The sequence below is a fragment of the Bufo gargarizans genome, chromosome 6 (assembly GCF_014858855.1).
Source record: "Bufo gargarizans isolate SCDJY-AF-19 chromosome 6, ASM1485885v1, whole genome shotgun sequence".
Classification (NCBI taxonomy): Eukaryota; Metazoa; Chordata; class Amphibia; order Anura; family Bufonidae; genus Bufo; species Bufo gargarizans.
In genome coordinates, this window is record NC_058085.1 from 176,680,758 (window position 1) to 176,703,125 (window position 22,368).

General features: G+C 43.6%; 1 protein-coding gene across 1 annotated transcript in view; it reads left to right on the plus strand.

Moving 5' to 3' along the window:
- Positions 1–22,368, plus strand: part of OPN4 (opsin 4) — a 126,148-nt gene that overhangs the window by 59,637 nt on the left and 44,143 nt on the right. Inside the window, exons 4-5 of the mRNA XM_044298607.1 lie at positions 1,647–1,850; positions 21,681–21,852. Coding sequence (XP_044154542.1) covers positions 1,647–1,850; positions 21,681–21,852 — 376 coding nt within the window. The remainder of the gene's footprint in view (positions 1–1,646; positions 1,851–21,680; positions 21,853–22,368) is intronic.

Below are 22,368 nucleotides of genomic sequence, written 5' to 3' on the forward strand. Positions count from 1 at the left end.
GGAGCGCACATTTTTTTTTCCTTTACTGAAGAGTACTATATGCTTTTCTTTTTGTTTAACAGAAGGGATTACCTATGAATCTTGGCGCACTGCACATTGATGTAGATGGCAATAAATTACAACTGCCTGCAATACTGATGACACAGTACATACAGAACGGATTAACTATTAAGGTGGGTCCACTAGAAGGTAATGCACACGGCAATGCCTTCACATTGAGATTGGACCACCAAGCGGGATGAATATTAATTGGCAGAGGGGCCTGGGTATACCTGTTTTATCGCAATTTGCGACAAATTAATTTGTAACAAATAAAATGTATTGTCAAAGTTCAGCAAACAGACCAAATCAAATTTTTCTAAACTTCGCTCATCACTACTTATGCATGTATAAATAATTCAGGCATTCTGCTGCAATTGAACCGTAAGTTTTGGAGACATACAGAACGAGCCACTCTTTCTTCTGATATCACTGGAATCACCACTCACTGGGATCTGCCCCATTGAGACATCATTTATGGATGCTTGGTCCCAACAGTTTGTGATGTGTCTTTAATTCATTTATTCATAGCTAAATATGTCAGTTTCACTCTGACATTATTTTCTATTGCTGTCATTGTGTTCGAGAGCTTAAAAGGGGAGGAGAGAAAGAGCTAAAATGTAAAAAAAATAATCAAAAAGAGATAACATATTTTCATGAAAAATCCTAGGAGACTTGAGTTTGCTATATACCAATTTTCAGGGCAACTGGAGTAACTTTTATATGTGACAAATCAATTTGGGACCAAACTGAATTTTTTGAAAAATTTGCTGAATCAGACACGAAGCGAAATTCAAGAAGAGTGCTGCCACACTATGGGGGACATTTATCAAATCTGTTACACCAGTTTTTTTTTTTTTGTTTTTTTTTTGTTTAAAAATGTTGCAAGCAATTCTGAGTGTAATATTTTGTGTCAAAATGTTGCACATATTGTGACTTTGGTCACTTTCAGCAGTGGAGTGAGATGTTGCTCAGGACTTACCAGTAGATAATTTTTAAGTCCCATTTATCTTTTTTACATGCAGCAAAACCATCTCATTTAGTTGGAACTCCACAACAGGTAACCTCTAGGTGTACTTTTACTGAAAAAGGCACAACAACATTACATTTTCTTCATAAATGAGTACAAAATTTTCTGATAGGTGTTTTGGGCCTTTTCTGGATCCATACTGCTGCATAGTAAGTCTAAATGGATAGACTTGTATTAAACGGGTTGTCCCATCTGGACATTTATGTGCAAATGCAGCATCCTCTCCATTTACTACTGTGGAACTCCCAGTGAACAGGATTTTTCAGAAGTCCCATCGTAGTGAATGTAGAAAGTAGCACGTGTAAAGTTCACGGTGGGACCAACATTTTTGACATAAGAGCAGGTCACAGAGGTGGGACCCATACCTATCGGACATTTATGCCATATCCTATCAATGGGACAGATGGGACAACCCATTTAACCTTACATTTTAAGCATGTTACCTTAACTATAATTATTGCATACATATCATGTATAAAATATTTGTACTAGACTAGATTATGACGGTTTAGACTTTTCCAGGAGAACTATTACCATTATCATTCATCTTGTAATTTAACTTTTCTTGTTGCCCTAGGTTGTGAATTATATGCCTTCTGCGGAGCCCTTTTTGGAATCACATCCATGATTACATTGATGGTGATTGCTGTGGATAGGTATTTCGTAATCACTCGACCACTTGCCTCGATCGGAATGATGTCCAAGAAAAGAGCAGTGTTAATCCTTTTAGGTGTCTGGCTGTATTCTTTGGCGTGGAGCCTTCCTCCCTTCTTTGGTTGGAGTAAGTTTGGATGACTGGTTTGACAGATGATATTAACCTTGCACCACATTGGCCTCTCAAAATCAGACAGGATTTGCATGACAAATTAGAGATAGAGATTATTGGCCTGTAATTAATTTTCAGGTACCTAATCAAGGATTAGGCTTCTTGAAAAAACTCTTACATATGTGTTAATTTTCTTTTTTGAGATTTGTGCGAGAAAAATACAAAGTGGATTACAGCATGGAATGCCAAAATATGCAGTAATTAAGACTGCAATAATCTACTGATGGATTTGACGTAGATGGAAACATTTGGCAATAGATTTTTAAACTAATGCATTACAGGGCTAAAACAATACATATATAGTCTCTGATGTTATTTGCAATAAGAAATTATCCACCTTATGAAGTTTCGATGAGAGCAATACATTCATAGTAGTAGCAGTAGTAGTAGTAGTTTGGGTTTTAAAAGGGTTCTCCGGGAATTAAAAAAATGAAGATACTTAAAAATTACTTTATTATAAATATATTCCCAAATACCTTTCATTAGTTAGAATGGGTAATATCTCTAGGGAGCAATCATCTGGGGGAAATAAAATGTCCTATTAGTGCAAACAAACCTGTCCTAAGCACACAGCAGGACAAGTTACTTCACAACACTGAGGTAAGGAGCTGCCTCACCCTCCTCTCTGCTCTGCTTGTCAGGGATTATGATCTTGATTATAGCTGACAAGATCTTCAACTCTAGGAATAGAGTTCATGATGAGACATGAAGTACAGAGGAGGTGGGGATGTGGCTAATGAGCAGCAGCTATCTCCATTACCACAGCCCCATATTACCACAGTCTGTCCTGTCTGTCCTCTCTGTACTTCATGTCTGCCAATGAGCTCCATTCCTATAGGGATTCAGCTGAAGATCTTATAATCTCTATTCAGGATTATAATTTCTGACAAGTAGGAGATAAGGATGAGGCATATCTTTACCTAAGTATTGTGAAGTAACTTGTCCTGCTGTGTGATTAGGACAGGTTTTGTATGTACTAATAGGGCGGCGGCCATTTTATTTCTCCAAATGAATGCTCCCTAGACAAAAAAAAAGCCATTATAACTAATGGAAGGTATTTGGGAATATATTTATAATAAACTAATACCTAAGTATTTCCATTTTCTTAATTCCCAGAGAACCCCATTAATGATGAGGTTTTTCTTCATTCTTCACAATGGCCATCTACCAAAAACAAAATATGGTTCGGTGTTCAGGCATTTAATAAATCTTTTGAAAGGCTGCAGGGCAGACAATCAACAAGCTTTTAAGCTGTGGGCATTTAGAAGCCATCACAGCCATGCCTAGTAATGGCTGTGATTGGCCGGTGCATCATGTGACCCAACCTCTATAAAAGCTGGATCACGTGTAGCACCGCCTATCAGCTCTGAGTATTGCAGGGACAGGAATCAGGCAGCTGAAGTGAGGGACAGTGTTAGGAATCTCATCTGGCTATTTGTTCTGTTGGTGACCTATAGTGAATTTTTTGTGGGTGCTATACACCAGTTCGGTGGGTGACATATACCCAATTTTTGAGTGAGGTACACCTGCATTGCATACCTGACAGGGAAATAAATATAGTTAATCCGTCTGTTAGATTGGTTGGTGACATATTCCCATTCTTGTTGCTAGGTACACCTGCACTGCATATGTGACAGGGAAATTAATATAGTTAATCTGTCTGTTAGTTCGGTGGGTGACCTCAAAGAATGATGAGAGCATCAAATAAGGGATGTGGCCCTGGTCGTGGTGCTGCTGGTGTTGGCAGAGCTCCTGTTGCAGGGAGAGGACGTGGTCGATCTGTGCCAGCTACACGCCCAAATGAAACACCTTCCTCAGGTACACGTAGGCGACAGAATGTTCAGCGTTATTTTGTAGGCCCTAATACCGGTGTGAAAAAGAAAATGTTGGCTATCTCCTACTTCCACCTCCACCGCCTCCTCAACCTCCTACTCCACTTTGACCTCCCCCTCCTAGTTCAAGATTATTATTTCTTTATTTTTTTTCTATTCTGTTATTTTATGTCATTTCCCTATCCACATTTGTTTGCAGGGCAATTATCCTGCTCTTACCCCCATTTTGCTTCCTTTTGCAGCCCTCTAGCCCTTACTATAAATATTTTTCAGAAATTTTAGTGCCCCAAATTCAGGTCTCCATTGACTTCAATGGGGTTCGGTTTCAGGGTGAAGTTCGGGTCAAGTTCAGGTCCCAAACCCGAACTTTGAGCTGAAGTTAGGCCAAACCCTGAGAACCCGAACTTCCAGGTGTTCGCTCATCCCTAATAGTTAGCAATGTGGAGCAAGCAGGAAGGGAGTCGTCTTTTAGACACTTCTACCTGAGACAAGCACATAACACTGGCTGTAACTCAATGTTAAATGGTTGTCCTATTTCAACCAACTTATCACCTATTAACAGTATACGTGATAAGTATCAGGGGTCAGTGGCAGGGGTCTTCTGAAGCCTATTCTGGTCAGGAGAACTGGGACCATGTTCCCCCTTATGAAACTCTATGGGACTACTGAGTATAAGTGCTCTGTTATCTATGGCAGCTCAATTGAATGATGCAGCAGACACTCATGCTCCAGAAGTCAGATCTTTGTAATTCAGATGCTTATTCCCATCCTATGGATAGTGGATGCTTTGTTGTAAGGGGACAAGCCCTTTAAGGCTAGTTTAATATACTCTATCTTTTTGAAAATTTCAAGTTCAGTTCTTCATGCAGCTTTTTAAGCCAAAGCCAGAAATTAAGTAGGAAGGAGAAGCATGAAGTTTCGTTACATGGCAACTTTGGCCATGACAGATGTTGCCCTACCAAAGATTGCAGTCACTACTGCAGCATGGCAACTAGTGTATCACGTCTAATACGGCAGGTAACAGATGTGCGGTGTAGAGAGGAGGGAAGCGGAGTACCCTTCCACTAGGGAGAGGGAGGAGTGGTGACCCCTAGCTCACCTGGCACTGGCACCTGGCTTCCTTGACGTCCCTAGACAGACTGTTAAACCATAAGCTGATCATGTGCCTCATCCATGGCTTACTAAGAAATAAGCCCTAGGTAGTGAATAGGGCGGTGAGAGCACTAGTCCTCACTACTGACACCTAGGGTAACAACAGGGAAAGGACAAACACATACACAATAAACAATCACCGAAGGGAGACAACAACAACTGGAGAGAACCTGAGATCCGACAGCACCAATTCCAACAGCTCCACAGCAACAGTTGTCCCAACTCCACCTGAGTTCAGAATGGAAGATCTGGAAAGAAGGTCTATATCTGGCAACAAGGAAAGCAGAAAGGGAGAATATATTGTAGCTGGGAGTGGCTGACAGAGAACAGCTGAAAGGAAAAGCTATAGATTCCTAAATGGGACAAAAAGGATCGCAAACCTAAGCAGGAAAACCTGGACCCGAATTTATTCTCACCACTAGGTCATGATGCGATCTCTTGAGAAACCGAGCCCGTAGCCACCGTCCGCGACCTTCTGATCCCAGGCACTATAGCATCAGAGATAGGTTGTGACATCCTTGTGATATAGTGACAAAGAATAGGTCCATATCATGACTTGCAAGTTGCAACCTAACAATCACACAAAATGCATGACATTTGGATTGTTTGCGGCCATAGCCACCATTCAGTAAGTTTGCTGACCCACAGGCCACTTTCACACAGTCAATATGAGCCAAAACTAGAAGTGAAACTGACAGAAAGAAAAAAATATTATGGAAAGATTGGTGACTATATTCTGTGATTTGGGCCCACTCTTGATTTTGTTTTGCAGATCCTGATGAAAAATACTATCCAAATGCTGACTAGTTTAAGGCCTAGTTTTCATTTCAGTGATTTGGTCAGTGATTTCCATCAGTGATTGTGAGACAAAAACACAGAGCAGCAGCAAATCTTTTCATTATACCTTTCCTTAATGTAATCAGGTCTGTGAATCTGTAATCTGGCACCAGCATGCAGTTAAATGCAGTGCTATTCTGTTCTCATGTAGACAAAGCAGGGGTCAATATTCAAGTTTAGGGTGCATTTACACCAACAGATATTCTGACCGTTTCTGTCCAATCTGACCAATGATTGGTCAGAAAATCTATCATATAATCTGTTGGTGTAATACAGCCCTTATCTCATTGCAGCCTCTGCTCCTGGCTTTGGCTTACAATCACTGACCAAATTACTGAAGTGTGAACTAGGCCTAAAGTGGCCTAAAGCTGTATTTCCAATACTACACTGGATTTCCTTAGAGTTCAGCATAGCTGGTTATTATTGTTGGACCTGTCACTAAACCATGCTGCCCACCTTTAGAGCACCATGATCTTGGTGACATGTTCAGAGGTCAAATGTCATTACTCATCCAAAGGGGGTGGGGGGTAGATACTAAGTCTGGCATGTGGGACATAGACCACTGATATCCTGGGTCATCAGGATATCAGTGAATTAGAGAATTACAGCATTTTTACTCATTTTGGGCCAAAAATCATTTTTTCAATTGGTCTTCATTAAAAATATTGAGCCGTTCTGTCACAAAGGGTTAACAGTTTATATCTGAATGTATTATACTTTTTACTTTCACTTTGTTCCCGTCATCTAATAAGCTTTATCTCTAAATTAATAAAAGGTCATAACCACTTATTAAAGCCACATTCTTATCAGAAAGATAAGAATTGAGCTATAATGAGTGATAATAATGTCAGAGATCTCATGTCTGCACAAAGACAGTGGTTCAAATTTTTAAAAAAAGACTAATAAGGAAAATTACATTTTAGCTCAAAATGAGTATAATGCAATCATTGTAAACAATTGTCCCCCAAGGTGTACATAGTGTTTAACCACTTTTCACAATCCAAAAATCCAAATTCACAATCCAAAAAAAAAACAATCCAAGGTTGATTTTTGCAATTCTGACATGTGTCACTTTATGTGGTAATAACCCTGGAACGATTTTACTCATCCAAGACATTCTGAGATGGTTTCCTCATGATGCATTGTACTTCATGTTAGTGATAAATTTGTCAATATGTTTTTGCCTTTATTTATATAAAAATCGAAATGTACAGACAATTTGAAAAAATGTGCAATTTCCCATTACAAATTATCATTTCTCTGTTTTTAAGTATACCTCATAGAATAGTTATTACTTGGCATAATTTTCTGAAAGGTATTTTATTTTTTTAGAACATTAGAGCGCTTATAAAGTTACTTTGTGGTGCTTATATAGTAGAAACAACTCATAAATGACCCGATTTTAGAAACTACACCCCCAAATGTTTCAAAACTGACTTTACAAACTTTGTTAACCCTTTAGTGGTTCCACAAGAATTAAAGGAAAATGGAGGTGAAATTTCAAAATTTCACTTTTTTTTGAAGACTTTCAATTTTAATATATTTTTAGGGAAACACAGCAAGGCTTAACAGTCAAACAAGACACAATATTGAATGCCATATGATTTTTGGAGGGCAGATTTCACTGGGATAATTTTAAGTTGCCATGTCGCATTTGATGACGTCCTGATGCACCACTACACTAGAAGTTCCCAAAGTGACCCCATTTGGGAAACTATGGGATAAGATTGGTACTATTTTGAGGTACATATGATTTTTTATCGCTAAATATTACGCTTTTTGTGACTCAAGGTAGCCAAAAAATGGCTGTGCTAGCACAGTTTTTATTTTATTGTGTGTTACGGTGTTCACTTAACAGGATAGATCATGTGTTATTTTTATATAGCAGGTCATTACGGATGTGACAATACTAAATATGTATTTTTTTCAGTAGGGCAGTTAAGAAAGTAGAGTGTCACAACCAGACAGCTGAGAAGCTCTGACAGAGGCCTTTCAGAACCTACTCCTTGAGTTCTTTGTTGTGCTGTTCAGTTCCTCATCTCGTTAGCCTCTCTCAGCTGTCATGGAGTTGGACTGATTGCATCCCTTTAAATTCCGCCGCATAATGCATTACTGGGTGGCTTATACTACTTCCTGGAGTGTGTGTGCATGCTGATCTTGTTTTCCAGTCTGCTACAAAGTTAAGTGCTGAACATTTATTTGTTATTTTCTGTTTGCTGGATCCCTGGTGACCCTGACTCCCTCCGTGTCTGGTGTAGGGAGCCGGTGGTCGTGTCCCCTCACTATTGTAGGGTGTTCAGGGGTTATACAGGGAGTGCAGAATTATTAGGCAAGTTGTATTTTTGAGGATTAATTTTATTATTGAGCAACAACCATGTTCTCAATGAACCCAAAAAAACTCATTAATATCAAAGCTGAATATTTTTGGAAGTAGTTTTTAGTTTGTTTTTAGTTTTAGCTATTTTAGGGGGATATCTGTGTGTGCGGGTGACTATTACTGTGCATAATTATTAGGCAACTTAACAAAAAACAAATATATACCCATTTCAATTATTTATTTTTACCAGTGAAACCAATATAACATCTCAACATTCACAAATATACATTTCTGACATTCAAAAACAAAACAAAAACAAATCAGTGACCAATATAGCCACCTTTCTTTGCAAGGACACTCAAAAGCCTGCCATCCATGGATTCCATCAGTGTTTTGATCTGTTCACCATCAACATTGCATGCAGCAGCAACCACAGCCTCCCAGACACTGTTCAGAGAGGTGTACTGTTTTCCCTCCTTGTAAATCTCACATTTGATGATGGACCACAGGTTCTCAATGGGGTTCAGATCAGGTGAACAAGGAGGCCATGTCATTAGATTTTCTTCTTTTATACCCTTTCTTGCCAGCCACGCTGTGGAGTACTTGGACGCGTGTGATGGAGCATTGTCCTGCATGAAAATCATGTTTTTCTTGAAGGATGCAGACTTCTTCCTGTACCACTGCTTGAAGAAGGTGTCTTCCAGAAACTGGCAGTAGGACTGGGAAAAGGCCCCACAAGCTCATCTTTGATGATACCAGCCCAAACCAGTACTCCACCTCCACCTTGCTGGCGTCTGAGTCGGACTGGAGCTCTCTGCCCTTTACCAATCCAGCCACGGGCCCATCCATCTGGCCCATCAAGACTCATTCTCATTTCATCAGTCCACAAAACCTTAGAAAAATCAGTCTTGAGATATTTCTTGGCCCAGTCTTGACATTTCAGCTTGTGTGTCTTGTTCAGTGGTGGTCGTCTTTCAGCCTTTCTTACCTTGGCCATGTCTCTGAGTATTGCACACCTTGTGCTTTTGGGCACTCCAGTGATGTTGCAGCTCTGAAATATGGCCAAACTGGTGGCAAGTGGCATCTTGGCAGCTGCACGCTTGACTTTTCTCAGTTCATGGGCAGTTATTTTGCGCCTTGGTTTTTCCACACGCTTCTTGCGACCCTGTTGACTATTTTGAATGAAACGCTTGATTGTTCGATGATCACGCTTCAGAAGCTTTGCAATTTTAAGAGTGCTGCATCCCTCTGCAAGATATCTCACTATTTTTGACTTTTCTGAGCCTGTCAAGTCCTTCTTTTGACCCATTTTGCCAAAGGAAAGGAAGTTGCCTAATAATTATGCACACCTGATATAGGGTGTTGATGTCATTAGACCACACCCCTTCTCATTACAGAGATGCACATCACCTAATATGCTTAATTGGTAGTAGGCTTTCGAGCCTATACAGCTTGGAGTAAGACAACATGCATAAAGAGAATGATGTGGTCAAAATACTCATTTGCCTAATAATTCTGCACTCCCTGTATAGTCGAGGTACGTGGATATGCAACCTTCCACCTTTCGGATCTTTGCATAGGCTGAGCAGCCAGGGAAAGTCTCAGGTCTTGTGCAGCGGTCTCCCTTTTGGTTCCTTAGCTTTGGATCCACTCAGCCATATATGCATGTTGCTTTGTCTTGTTTCCTGTACACCGTCCGTGACATTCAGTCATATATGCATGTTGCTTTGTCTTGTTTCCTGTACACCGTCCGTGACATAGAGAGACAGAAGACAGGATCTGTGGCTGGCTGTGCAGGTGCACCTCAAAAGCAGCAAATACGTTGACCCCCCCCCCCCCTTTTCATAGAAAGCCTTTTTTTGTGGGCTTCAATATAATTAAGCAGTGTATTACTGTATACGTGATTACTGCAGCAACACCCATGGTGTGGCAGCAATCCACCTGTGTGTATTAAGCTGAAATTGAGTGTCAAGTCTGTTTATGTATTTTCAGTTTCAACACGGTCGTAATAAAAAAAAAAAAATTTGGGGGGTGGTTCCATTCAATTAAGTCACCTTAGGTAGCTTGGGAGGACCGTGGCTCAGATGTGGTGGTCCAGCCTACCGCAGCAACCACTGCATCACCCAGCAGCACACACCCAATTTCAGGCAGTCAAAGCTCCACCACCTCAGCCGAAGTGAGCTGTGTGTCCTTCCCATCATCTGCTGGTCCTGATGCTCTTCCTCCTACTCCTCGTCAGTCATTCCGTGAGCAATCGATCACCAAAGCGATTGCCAAGAGACAACAGTATTCTTGCACTCATCCAATGGTGCAGAAGCTTAATGTGCTCCTGGCCAAGTTACTGGTCCTGCAGTCCCTCCCTTTCCAAGTGGTGGACTCTGCACCTTTCAGAGAACTGATGGCTTGTGCCGAGCAGAGGTGGAGAGTCCCAAGCCGTCATTTCTTTGCCAAAAAGGCAGTACCAGCCGTGCAGACATATGTAGAACAGAAGTTGGACCAGTCCTTGAGCCTGTTGGTGTCTGCCAAAGTGCACGGCAGCACCGATGTGTGGAGCTATAACTACTGTCAGGGACAATACATGTCCTTTACGGCCTACTGGGTGAATGTGGTTGCTGCACAGCCACACCAGCAACTTGGCCAGGTGATGACACTTCCGCCTCTGCCTATATGCCTCTGCCTCCTCATCCTCCACTGTTTTCTCAGCCTCCACTGCAGGGACAATTCACAGTGCCCCTGTCACTACCAGAGCTTTGAGACGTTCTCACAGCTCTGTTTCTCCACCCCTGTGATGATGTCACTACTAGAGCTTGGAGGAGTTCCCTCTGCCCTGTTTCTCCGCCCCTGTGATGAGGTCTTTACTTTCTGTTTCCTTCCTCCCAGCTGTCTCTCCTGTGTTTGATTTCGCTGCCTTTAAATCACCCCTCCTCCTTTGTAGAGGTGCGGATTATACTTTTCATTTGAGCTGTATCTCTCGCTTGAGTATCTTCACCTGTGTGATATCTTTTCACTGGATCTGTGTTCTGCTGAAGCAAGTACTTCGGATATTGTCTGCTGACTTTGGATCTGTTTTCACTGCAGCCGCAGCTCCTTCAGCGAAGTGTTCAGACATTGTGTGTTTCTGTTTCTTTGCTGACTGGATCCAAGGCGACCCCGGTACCATTCATATACTGAGCAGGGCACCGGTGGCCGTGCCCCTTCCACTATTGTAGGGGTTTCAGTGGTCATCAGCCTGAGGTACGCGGGCATGTCTCGATCCACCATATGGATCTGGACATGTGCATAGCAGCTTAGGGAGAGCTTTTAGGGTCTGACAGGGGTCACCCTTTATCCTCCCTAGTTTGGGTCTGGTCAGTTGCTATTTACTGTGTGTTGCTCACTTACAGCCGTGACATTTATAATCCGCCTAACCATCCTTTTTTGACATGGATACGCTTTCTGACCTGGTTGACCGCATGCAGGGTCTTTCTTTGGAGGTAGCGGATCTCCGTCAATCTATGACTCAGCTTCAAGCCTTGGGCTCTGCTCCGGCCCATGGAGTCTGTTGCGAGCCAAAGGTCTCACTTCCGGAAACGTTCTCCGGGGGCAGTGAGAATTTTGTTTGTTTCAGAGAGGCATGCAAACTCCATTTTTGCTTGTGTCCCCATTCCTCTGGTAATGAGGAACAGAGGGTGAGGATTGTCATCTCCCTGCTCAGGGGTAATGCTCAGACTTGGGCTTTTTCGTTGCCATCGGGGGATCCCTCCCTTCGATCCGTGGAAAGATTTTTTTGTGGCCCTGGGGCAGATATATGATGACCTGGATCGTGTTGCTCTGGCCGAATCTAACTTACGTTTTTTATGCCAGAACAAACTGTCTGCGGAGCTTTATTGTTCTGAAGATGGGCAGCTGATTCAGGTTGGAATGATGCTGCACTCCGGAGTCAGTTCTCTCATGGTCTCTCAGAGAGATTGAAAGATGCGTTTGCTTTCCATGAGAGACCAACGTCCTTAGAGTCTGCCATGTCATTGGCGGTACGCCTTAACAGGCGTCTAAGAGAAAGAAACGAGACCTCTCTGTCCAGTCATTTTCAGTCTAGGGGCAGTGGTGCGGACTCATTCAGTGTGCAGGGGCCTCATCCTCTCTCGGTTCCCTCTGTGGAGTAGCCCATGCAGCTAGGTCGACTTGCCCCAGATAAAAGAGGATTTAGTCCTCAGAGAATGGTGTGTTTTTGTTGTGGGGGCATAGGTCATTTGGCAAATGTTTGTCCGTCTAGGAAATTCTTGAACTGTACTAAGAGTTATAATAAGAGAAAAACCTCAAAAGGTAGATCATCAAACTCTGCTTCATCTGCTACTTTGGGCAAAGTTGATGTAGGAATTGATGCTTTTCCTCTGACCTACAGTTCCCGTTTTCTCCTTTCTGCCAGGGTAGCGCTAGGGAGCAAAGTCATTTCTTGTGAAATTTTTGTCGATAGTGGAGCGGCTGTCAATCTTATTGATACTCAATTTGTAGACATGCATGGTTTTCAGGTTTGCACATTAGAAAAGGATATACCTGTTTTTGCTATTGACTCTGCTCCACTCTCACAGAGATCCCTTAAGGGCATTGTTCACAATATCCAGTTAGCGGTAGGTGACACTCATGTGGAGGATATATCTTGTTTTGTCCTTAACAGATTGCCTTCTCCTCTAGTTTTGGGGTTACCCTGGCTCACTAGACATAACCCCACTATTGATTGGCAAGGAAGGCAAATAAATTAGTGGAGTGAGTTTTGTAGAGAGAATTGTCTCACAGCGATTTTTGCAGAGGTGTCTACTAAAACGGTGCCATCATTTCTCTCAGATTTTTTGGACGTGTTTTCCGAGAGCGGTGTTCAGGAGCTACCTCCTCACCGGGAGTTTGACTGTCCCATTAACCTCATTCCCGGCGCCAAGCTGCCAAAAGCACGCCTCTACAACCAGAAAGAATCGCAATGTGAACTTATATCTCTGAGAGTCTCGATAAGGGGCATATTCGTCCCTCAAAATCACCTGTTGCCGCTGTTTTTTTTTTTGTTAAAAAGAAAGATGGCTCTCGGAGACCTTGCCTAGATTTTAGGGAGCTGAACCGTATCACGATTCGCAATCCCTATGCCCTTCCTCTGATCCCGGACCTCTTCAACCAAATTGTTGGGGCCAAGGTTTTTTCCAAATTGGATTTGAGAGGCGCGTACAACCTGGTCAGGGTCAGAGAGGGGGATGAATGGAAAACGACCTTTAATACCCCTAACGGGCATTTTGAGAATCTCGTTATGCCTTTCGGCCTGATGAATGCTCCGGATGTCTTTCAGCATTTTGTTAACAGTATTTTCTACCATTTAATGGGGAAATTTGTATTGGTGTATCTTGATGATATTTTGATTTTTTCCCCTGATGTTCAGACCCATCAGGATCATCTTTTTCAGGTTCTGCGGATTCTGCGAGAGAATAAATTGTACGCCAAGCTGGAGAAATGTGTTTTTATGGTATCGGAGATTCAATTTCTGGGTTTTCTCCTCTCTGCTTCTGGTTTTCGCATGGATCCGGAGAAGGTCCGTGCTGTGCTGGAGTGGGAGCTTCCTGAGAATCAGAAGGCATTGATGCACTTTCTGGGTTTTGCGAAGTATTACAGAAAGTTCATTTTGAATTATTCCTCTGTTGTCAAACCCCTCACTGACATGACAAAAAAGGGGGCGGATTTTTCCTCTTGGTCGGAGGAGGCGCTTGCAGCTTTTTCTAAGATTAAAGAGAGTTTTGCGTCTGCTCCCGTCTTGGTGCATCCCGATGTTTCCTTACCTTTTATCGTTGAGGTGGATGCTTCCGAGGTGGGTGTGGGTGCGGTTTTGTCCCAGGGCCCTTCTGCCAAGTGGCGACCCTGTGCCTTTTTCTCTAAAAAACTCTCCCCGGCAGGGAGAAACTATGATGTGGGAGATAGAGAGTTGTTGGCCATCAAGTTGGCTTTCGAGGAATGGCGCCATTGGTTGGAGGGGGCCAGGCACCCTGTCACCGTTTTTACCGACCATAAGAATCTGGCGTACTTGGAGTCGGCCAGGCGTATGAATCCGAGACAGGCCAGATGGTCTCTGTTCTTCTCCAGATTCAATTTTGTTGTTACATTCCACCCTGGGATCAAAAATGTGAGGGCTGATGCTCTCTCTCGCTGTTTTCCGGGAGGAGGAAACTCCGAGGACCCGGGTCCCATTTTGGCGGAGGGGGTGGTTGTTTCTGCTCTGTATTCTGATTTGGAGGCCGAGGTCCAGGCTGCCCAGACTGAGGTACCTGCCTGTTGTCCTCCTGGGAAGTTGTTTGTGCCTCCTGAGTTACGTCACAAACTCTTCAAGGAGCATCATGATGCTGATCTTGCTGGTCCCCCGGGGAGTAGAGCCACGGTAGATCTCATTGCTCGTAGATTTTGGTGGCCGGCTCTTCGTAAGTCGGTGGAGGGTTTTGTGGCTGCTTGTGAGACGTGCGCTCGCGCTAAGGTCCCTCGTTCACGGCCTTCAGGTCCCCTTCTCCTGTTACCCATACCTTCCCGTCCTTGGACACACCTCTCCATGGACTTTATCACGGATCTTCCTCGTTCCTCAGGGAAGTCGGTGATCCTGGTGGTGGTGGACCTTTTTAGCAAGATGGCTCATTTCGTACCCTTCCCTGGTTTACCCAGTGCTAAAACGTTGGCGCAAGCTTTTGTCAACCATATTGTTAAATTGCATGGCATTCCCTCGGATATTGTTTCCGATAGAGGCACGCAGTTCGTGTCCAGATTCTGGAAGGCCTTCTGTTCTCGCCTGGGGGTTTCGGCTGTCCTTCTCTTCTGCTTTTCACCCGCAGTCAAATGGTCAGACTGAACGCGTCAACCAGAATCTGGAGACATATTTGCGCTGTTTTGTGCAGAGAACCAGGAGGATTGGTGTTCATTTCTCCCTCTTGCTGAGTTTGCTCTGAACAACCGTCGTCAGGAATCTTCTGATAAGTCACCATTCTTTGGTGCATATGGGTTCCATCCGCAGTTTGGGACATTCTCGGGAGGGGCTCCCTCTGGTTTGCCTGAGGAGGAGAGATTTCCCTCGTCTTTGTCTACCATTTGGCAAAAGATTCAGAGTAATCTTAGAAAGATGAGTGAGAAATATAAGCGTGTGGCTGATAAGAGACGTGTGCCTGGTCCGGACCTGAATGTGGGTGATCTGGTGTGGTTGTCTACAAGAAATATTGAACTGAAGGTTCCCTCCTGGAAATTGGGTCCCAAGTTTATCGGGCCTTATAAAATCTTGTCAGTCATCAATCCTGTTGCCTTCCGTCTTGATCTTCCACGGGTTTGGAAGATACATAATGTATTTCACAGGGCTCTTTTAAAACCATATGTCCAGCCCACTGTACCCTCCTCTTTGCCTCCTCCTCCGATTTTGGTTGATGGCAATCTGGAGTTTGAGGTTTCCAGAATTGTGGACTCTCGCATTGTCCGTGGTTCTCTTCAGTACCTCGTTCATTGGAAGGGTTATGGTCCTGAGGAGAGGATGTGGGTTCCGGTGTCGGACATTAAAGCCACTCGCCTCATCAGGGCATTTCATAGGGCTCATCCTGAGAAGGTGTCCGGAGTCCACCCGTAGAGGGGGGGGGGGGGGGTACTGTCACTACCAGAGCTTTGAGACGTTCTCACAGCTCTGTTTCTCCACCCCTGTGATGATGTCACTACTAGAGCTTGGAGGAGTTCCCTCTGCCCTGTTTCTCCGCCCCTGTGATGAGGTCTTTACTTTCTGTTTCCTTCCTCCCAGCTGTCTCTCCTGTGCTTGATTTCGCTGCCTTTAAATCACCCCTCCTCCTTTTGTAGAGGTGTGGATTATACTTTTCATTTGAGCTGTATCTCTCGCTTGAGTATCTTCACCTGTGTGATATCTTTTCACTGGATCTGTGTTCTGCTGAAGCAAGTACTTCGGATATTGTCTGCTGACTTTGGATCTGTTTTCACTGCAGCCGCAGCTCCTTCAGCGAAGTGTTCAGACATTGTGTGTTTCTGTTTCTTTGCTGTCTGGATCCGAGGCGACCCCGGTTCCGTCCATATACTGAGCAGGGCACCGGTGGCCGTGCCCCTTCCACTATTGTAGGGGTTTCAGTGGTCATCAGCCTGAGGTACGCGGGCATGTCTCGATCCACCATATGGATCTGGACATGTGCATAGCAGCTTAGGGAGAGCTTTTAGGGTCTGACGGGGTCACCCTTTATCCTCCCTAGTTTGGGTCCGGTCAGTTGCTATTTACTGTGTGTTGCTCACTTACAGCCGTGACAGCCCCTCAAGCATACCACATGTGCAGGGCACGGCGGTGTCACGCTGTTCTGCACCTTGTTTGCCTGGGCGAACGGAGTCACACAGGGGAGGAACTTCTACGTGTCCTTCATCAAGAAATCGAATCCTGGCTTTCTCTGCGACAACTAAAAATCGGAACCATGATGACTAACAACAGGAGGAACATGGTGTCGGCGCTGCGTCAAGGAGGGCTGAGCCATGCGCCCTGCATGGCGCATGTGTTTAATCTGATTGTCAAGCGGTTCCTGAAGTCTTCCACCCATCTGCAAGACATCCCACTTGTACACAGCAAAGCACACCCTCCTTGAGCTACATCAGTCGAACGGCATCCCCCAACATAGGCTGATATGCAATGTTTCCACCCACTGGAATTCCACCCTCCATATGTTGGACCAACTATATGAACAAAGAAAGGCCATAAACGATTTCTTCATGATCCAGGCGGACAGGAGTACTCCCCTGTGTAACTTCTATGTCAGCCATTGGCAGCTCATGCGTGACACCTGCTGTTTTCTCAGGCCCTTTGAGGAGGCCTTGTGTTTTGTCAGTCGCAAGGACTACAGGATGAACAACGCCATTCCACTGCTTTATGTCCTGGAACAGATGCTGTTAAATCTGGCTGGTCAGGGGACTGGAGACTAGTGTTCGAACCGCAAATATTTGAACAGCGAATTATTATCGCGAATATCGGCACTTCGAGAATTCACGAATATTCAGAATATAGTGCTATATATTCGTAATAACGATATTCAGTTGTTTTTTTAACACTGTACACATCAGCTGATCATCCCTCCCTTCTTCTAGCTTGTGGGCCAATGAGAAGGCTTTGTCACAGCTTAGCAAAATCCCTAGAAACCAACAGAAAAGTTGCCTGCCCCTTACTATACAAGTTGCACATATTGCGAAAAAATCTGTGCATCATTGCCGAAAATTCGCAAGCGCAAATATATTGGAGCACTCTATCTGCATATAAAGTTATTTTAATGTTCTGTTGTGTCAACCATTTTCTCCAGTCTCAGGAAACTTATACCAGCTTGAAAAATGTAGCACCCACGCAGGTATTTCGCGCGCATTACGCGAATAATACATTGCCGATTTTCGCAATCAAGAATATAATCTCGAATTCTCAAATTCGTGAATTTATGACAAATATTCTACAAAATATTTGTGAAATATCACAAATTCGAATATTGCCCCTGTCACTCATCACTACTGGAGATGTGGCGCCTAGATCTCACGGCCACATGAGCCCTGTGGGGGCTGAACTGGAGGAGGAGGACATTGGAGCACAAGCAATGTGTAGCAAAATGGGTGGATTTTCTACACAGGTGACAGGAGAGGAGGAGCAGGAGCAGCCAGAGGAGCTACAGGGCAATGAGGAAGACGAGGCAGATTACCTAGACACACCATGGAAGTATGCAGTGAAGATGGAGGCAGGGAGTCCCTCCGAGTCACTTGCACAAATGGCCCACTGCATGCTCACTTGCTTGGGTAGTGACAGCCGAATTGTCACCATTCTGCAGAGGGATTACTTCTGGCTCTCCACCTGGTTGGACCCTCGCTACTGCTCCAAAATGGGGGCCTTTTTTTTACACCCATTGAGAGGGAGGACAAACTGAACTACTATAGAGACATCCTATGTAGTCAGTTGGCCGCTGCCTATCTGCACTATTGTCTATCCTCTTGCAGGTCTGACCGGGGGGACCCTCTGCGCACACGTTAATCTGCCATGGCTGCTTTGGCAGGGTGGGGGAGGGGAGGAGCATTTCCAGCTCCATCAGCAGCAACTTGTGTCTATAGTCTCTGATGAGCATCTTTCTTCACTCCTGTGGCCTCCTCCTGATGCTGCTTCTGCAGCCATCTCCATATTCTGTCATTGTGCCACTCTGTGGCGTCCGGATGTTGCTACTGCCACATCCACAATGTCATTGGGCCACTCTGTGGTCTTCTGATGCTGCTTCCACCTCACGGCATCCGCTCGTGTGAAACAGCCCTAACTTGTATAAAACTGACTGTGTACAGATTTCCATATGCAGAATAGCCTACATTTTGCAATAATACTGATTCAACAAGATGCTGGAAACATGCCATAGCCATTCTAATCCAAGTGCACATGATATCCTGCAATTGCTATAGATTTGTGAGCTGCACATAAATTCTCCAAATTTCTCATCCCATAATTTTCCAAAGGTACTCTTTCAGTTTAGATCTGTTACATACAATTGAAGTTAACAAGATCTGTTGTCACATTTATGGATACCGGGTGCTTTTTTAATATTTTTAAGCTGTTCAACTTCTCCATTAGAAGAAAGGTAGCCAATGGGTATAGCAGGCTACACATTGTAACTAAAAATACTATGATATTTAAACAATGCTCATTAATTATCAAACTAAGGCATTACATTTATGTGAAAGTCAAAACTAAATTTTGACCTAATGAATTATAAGACCATGCAACTTTTTTCAAGTCTACAGCTGATGAGGTTTGGTGAGTTTGTGTCCATTTTAGCCCTAGTCTCCTTTGCTGACATGATTGGACACATGATGTGGTTTTGTATCGCATTAGTCTACCCACTTCAAGGAGGGTAGTCAGGAGTTACTTACTGACATACCTAGCCAGTTAGATGTTTGCACTGAAGTATTCACAATGAAGTATGAACTCTGTGTTATTCGTAATGGTTCCACCAAATAAATACAAATCAATTAGAGCAGTGGCATGCCTAGGGTGTTTGGCACCTGGGGCACGTCCTTTATCTGGAACCCCCCCCCCCCCCCCCCCCCACATACCTCTTATATCCAGGGACATCTCCTGTCATGTAGACCTTCTCTTTCCTTTTCTTCTCTGTTAGACCGCCATGACAAATTCTTTCAGCCGCATCTTGTCTCTACAGAGTTCATAATACACACACGTTAGATTTCTCAGTTTTTCCATCAACCTCCACATCCTGGTGTCCCCACAGTGTCATCCTGCTACCACCCACAATACTGTGCCCGTTGTGCCCCCCAATGTCCCAGGTACTATCCTGCTGAAAAAATTGTGACCCCAGTAGACATAATTGGGGTCATTTATCAAACTGGTGTAAAGTAGAACTGGATTTCCAAAAGAGCTGTCAAATATGAAAGGTGGAATCTGATTGGCTACTATGGGCAATTAAGCCAGTTCTACTTTACACCAGTTTGATAAATTACCCCAAATGTCCCTATAGTGTCTATAGCAGTTATAATGTCTCCTAGAGTGCCCCCAGTAATAATAACACTCTATATTGTGCTCCAGGTAATAATCCCTGTATAGTGTCCCCAGAAATTATAGAATTGTCTCTACAGTGCCTAGCCAATAGCAACACCTCCCATGCTGCCCCCATATAGTAATTTTCCCCACACTGCCCCCATAATAATCCCCCCATAGTAATCCCCCCACACAGTAATTTCCCCCACACTTCTCCCATACAGTAATTTTCCCCACACTACACCCCCCGCCCCCTCTAGGCACGCCACTTAATTAGAGGTTTTTAATGTTAAAGGATATTAGACAAGCGTTTTGGAATCTGTAAAGCAAGTCAGGAGTACATGTGGGCTCAGGGGAACTTAAAGTGGCTCTGGAAAAAAGTGCCCCTTTGGAAGACATTATACCATCCCAAGAGAGCCAAATACCACAATCCACCACAAAATACTGCCGCCAGCAGCACAAAATACATCCCCAAAAACTTCCACTGGCCAGCTATGAGGGCATCGGCCCACCGGGAAATTTCCCTGTAAGGTCTATGGCCAATCCACCCCTGTGTGGGCTCATGTTCAAGGCCATGTGGTTACAAGCAGTGATGAAAAGAAACTTAGTTTACCAGTCTTTTTGAGAGTCAGAAGTATATCAGTAAGGTTAGGATGGTACATGTTACAACTCTGAGTATAACAATTAGTCTTGAGTAGAGATGGCCTTGCGGTTCGCGATTCGCCGATGGAGAATATGGAACATATGGAGAAATTTGCGCCCGCCATATTCTTTTACATTATGAAGAGCTTTGACCCATGACACATCCATCAGGTGGTACAGGACAGCCAATTGAGACATTTCAGCACATGGACATACCCCCTACCTTATAAATAAACCTGATCTGGCCGCCATTTTACAGTCAGTGTTTTGCCAGTGTAGGGAGAGATTGCTGTGTGGAGCAGGGACAGGCTGTTAGGGACACCAAACACTAGCTAATAGGGCCACAAAAGTCATTTTAAGGTGTGCTATCGATAGGTGTGATACACAGAGGGTGCGATATACTTATAATATACTTTTATAATGAGTCAAAAACACATAGATCTAAATAGTGATCACCTGGAAGTCAGGGGCCTAGGGGCTAGACTCTAGAGGCTTACTAGGGCTATTTTTATATAGGGTAAGGTTCCGGGTGGGGTCGCTCTTATCAGGGCGGGTGGTCTGTGATTAGGCTATAAGGCCAGAATAGCACCCCCTGTAGGGCAATATCAGGGACAGTTCTGTGCCCACCCTGTCCTTCAATACCACATCATCATCTAGCCCAGGGATAGATGGTTTTTGCTTTCCTTCTGGGATTCATGGATGTGCACTGGAACCCCCCGTATTGTGGTAGGACATATGGTTTCTGATTTGGTGCCGCCGAGCACCTGATTTAGTGCTGCCGAGCACTTGCTATTGCCTACCACATCTATGCTTTTTGCTTAAAGGGGTTCTGCACTTTGTTTTAACTGATGATCTATCCTCTGGATAGATCATCAGCATCTGATCGGCGGGGGCCTGACACCCGGGACCCCCGCCGATCAGCTGTTTGAGAAGGCAGCGGTGCTCCAGCAGCGCAGCGGGATTCTCGCCAAATATTCTTGCTCTGCGTGGTAATGAATCAATTTTTCCCAAAATGGTGGCTGAAAAGCAAAAAATTATACTCAGCTCATCCATTGGATCGCGGAGAGGTCTTCCGCTCCCGTGATCACGCTGGCCATGCACTGTGATTTCATTAGTGACGTCATCATGCTCGCCACAGTTTCTTTGTTAGGTTTTCAATCAAGACGGGAGCGGACAGCTTCTCCACGATCAAGTGGATGAAGTGAGTATAATTATGACGGGGGTTGTGCGATAACCGTTCCCTGTCAAACAATAAAAAGGGATTTGTGACAAAGTAATTCATAATGAATCAAATTTCTTGATGAAGTTTAGCAAAGCTGCTGAATCGAATTTTTTAAAGCTTCGCTCATCTCTAATAATAATGCATTCTGATTTCTATATATTTTCATATTTACCGTATTTATGATGTATATACCATTGTCTTGTCCAACACTGTTCCAACATAAAACATTAACTTCAACTCTATCTTTCCTTTTTAAAAGGTGCCTATGTTCCTGAAGGGCTTTTGACCTCCTGCACATGGGACTATGTGACATTCACACCATCTGTTAGAGCATACACAATGCTCCTCTTCTGCTTTGTCTTCTTCATACCACTTTTTGTCATTATATATTGCTACATATTTATTTTTAAGGCCATCAAGAACACTAACAGGTAATTCATTTACATCTATCTATGGCAATGTTATTGATTGGAGACAGACCTGTACATAGATATGACTTTTGTAGGACACAATGACCACCACTAACATCATATTCAACCTACGTAAGTAAAGGCAGTTTTTCATTGTGCATCTAGCCAATTAAATGCACAGCTGTTTTATGTGCAAAGGTTTATTTGCTTTTGTAAAATGACAACTCTGAGATAAAAATATTTCAATGAGTTAAAGCTCCAGGATAGTCAGGAGACTATAACTGAATCACAAATGTTCTTGTTAAAGGAATTATACACCTAAATATATAATGGATTACAGGTGAAACTCAAAAAAATTTGAATATTGTGCAAAGTTCGTGTATTTCAGTAATGCAACTTAAAAGGTAATAACTAATATATGAGATAGACTCATTACATGCAAAGTGAGATATTTCAAGCCTTTATTTGGTATAATTTGGATGATTATGGCTTACAGCTTATGAAACCCCAAAGTCACAATCTCAGGTACCCTTTGCT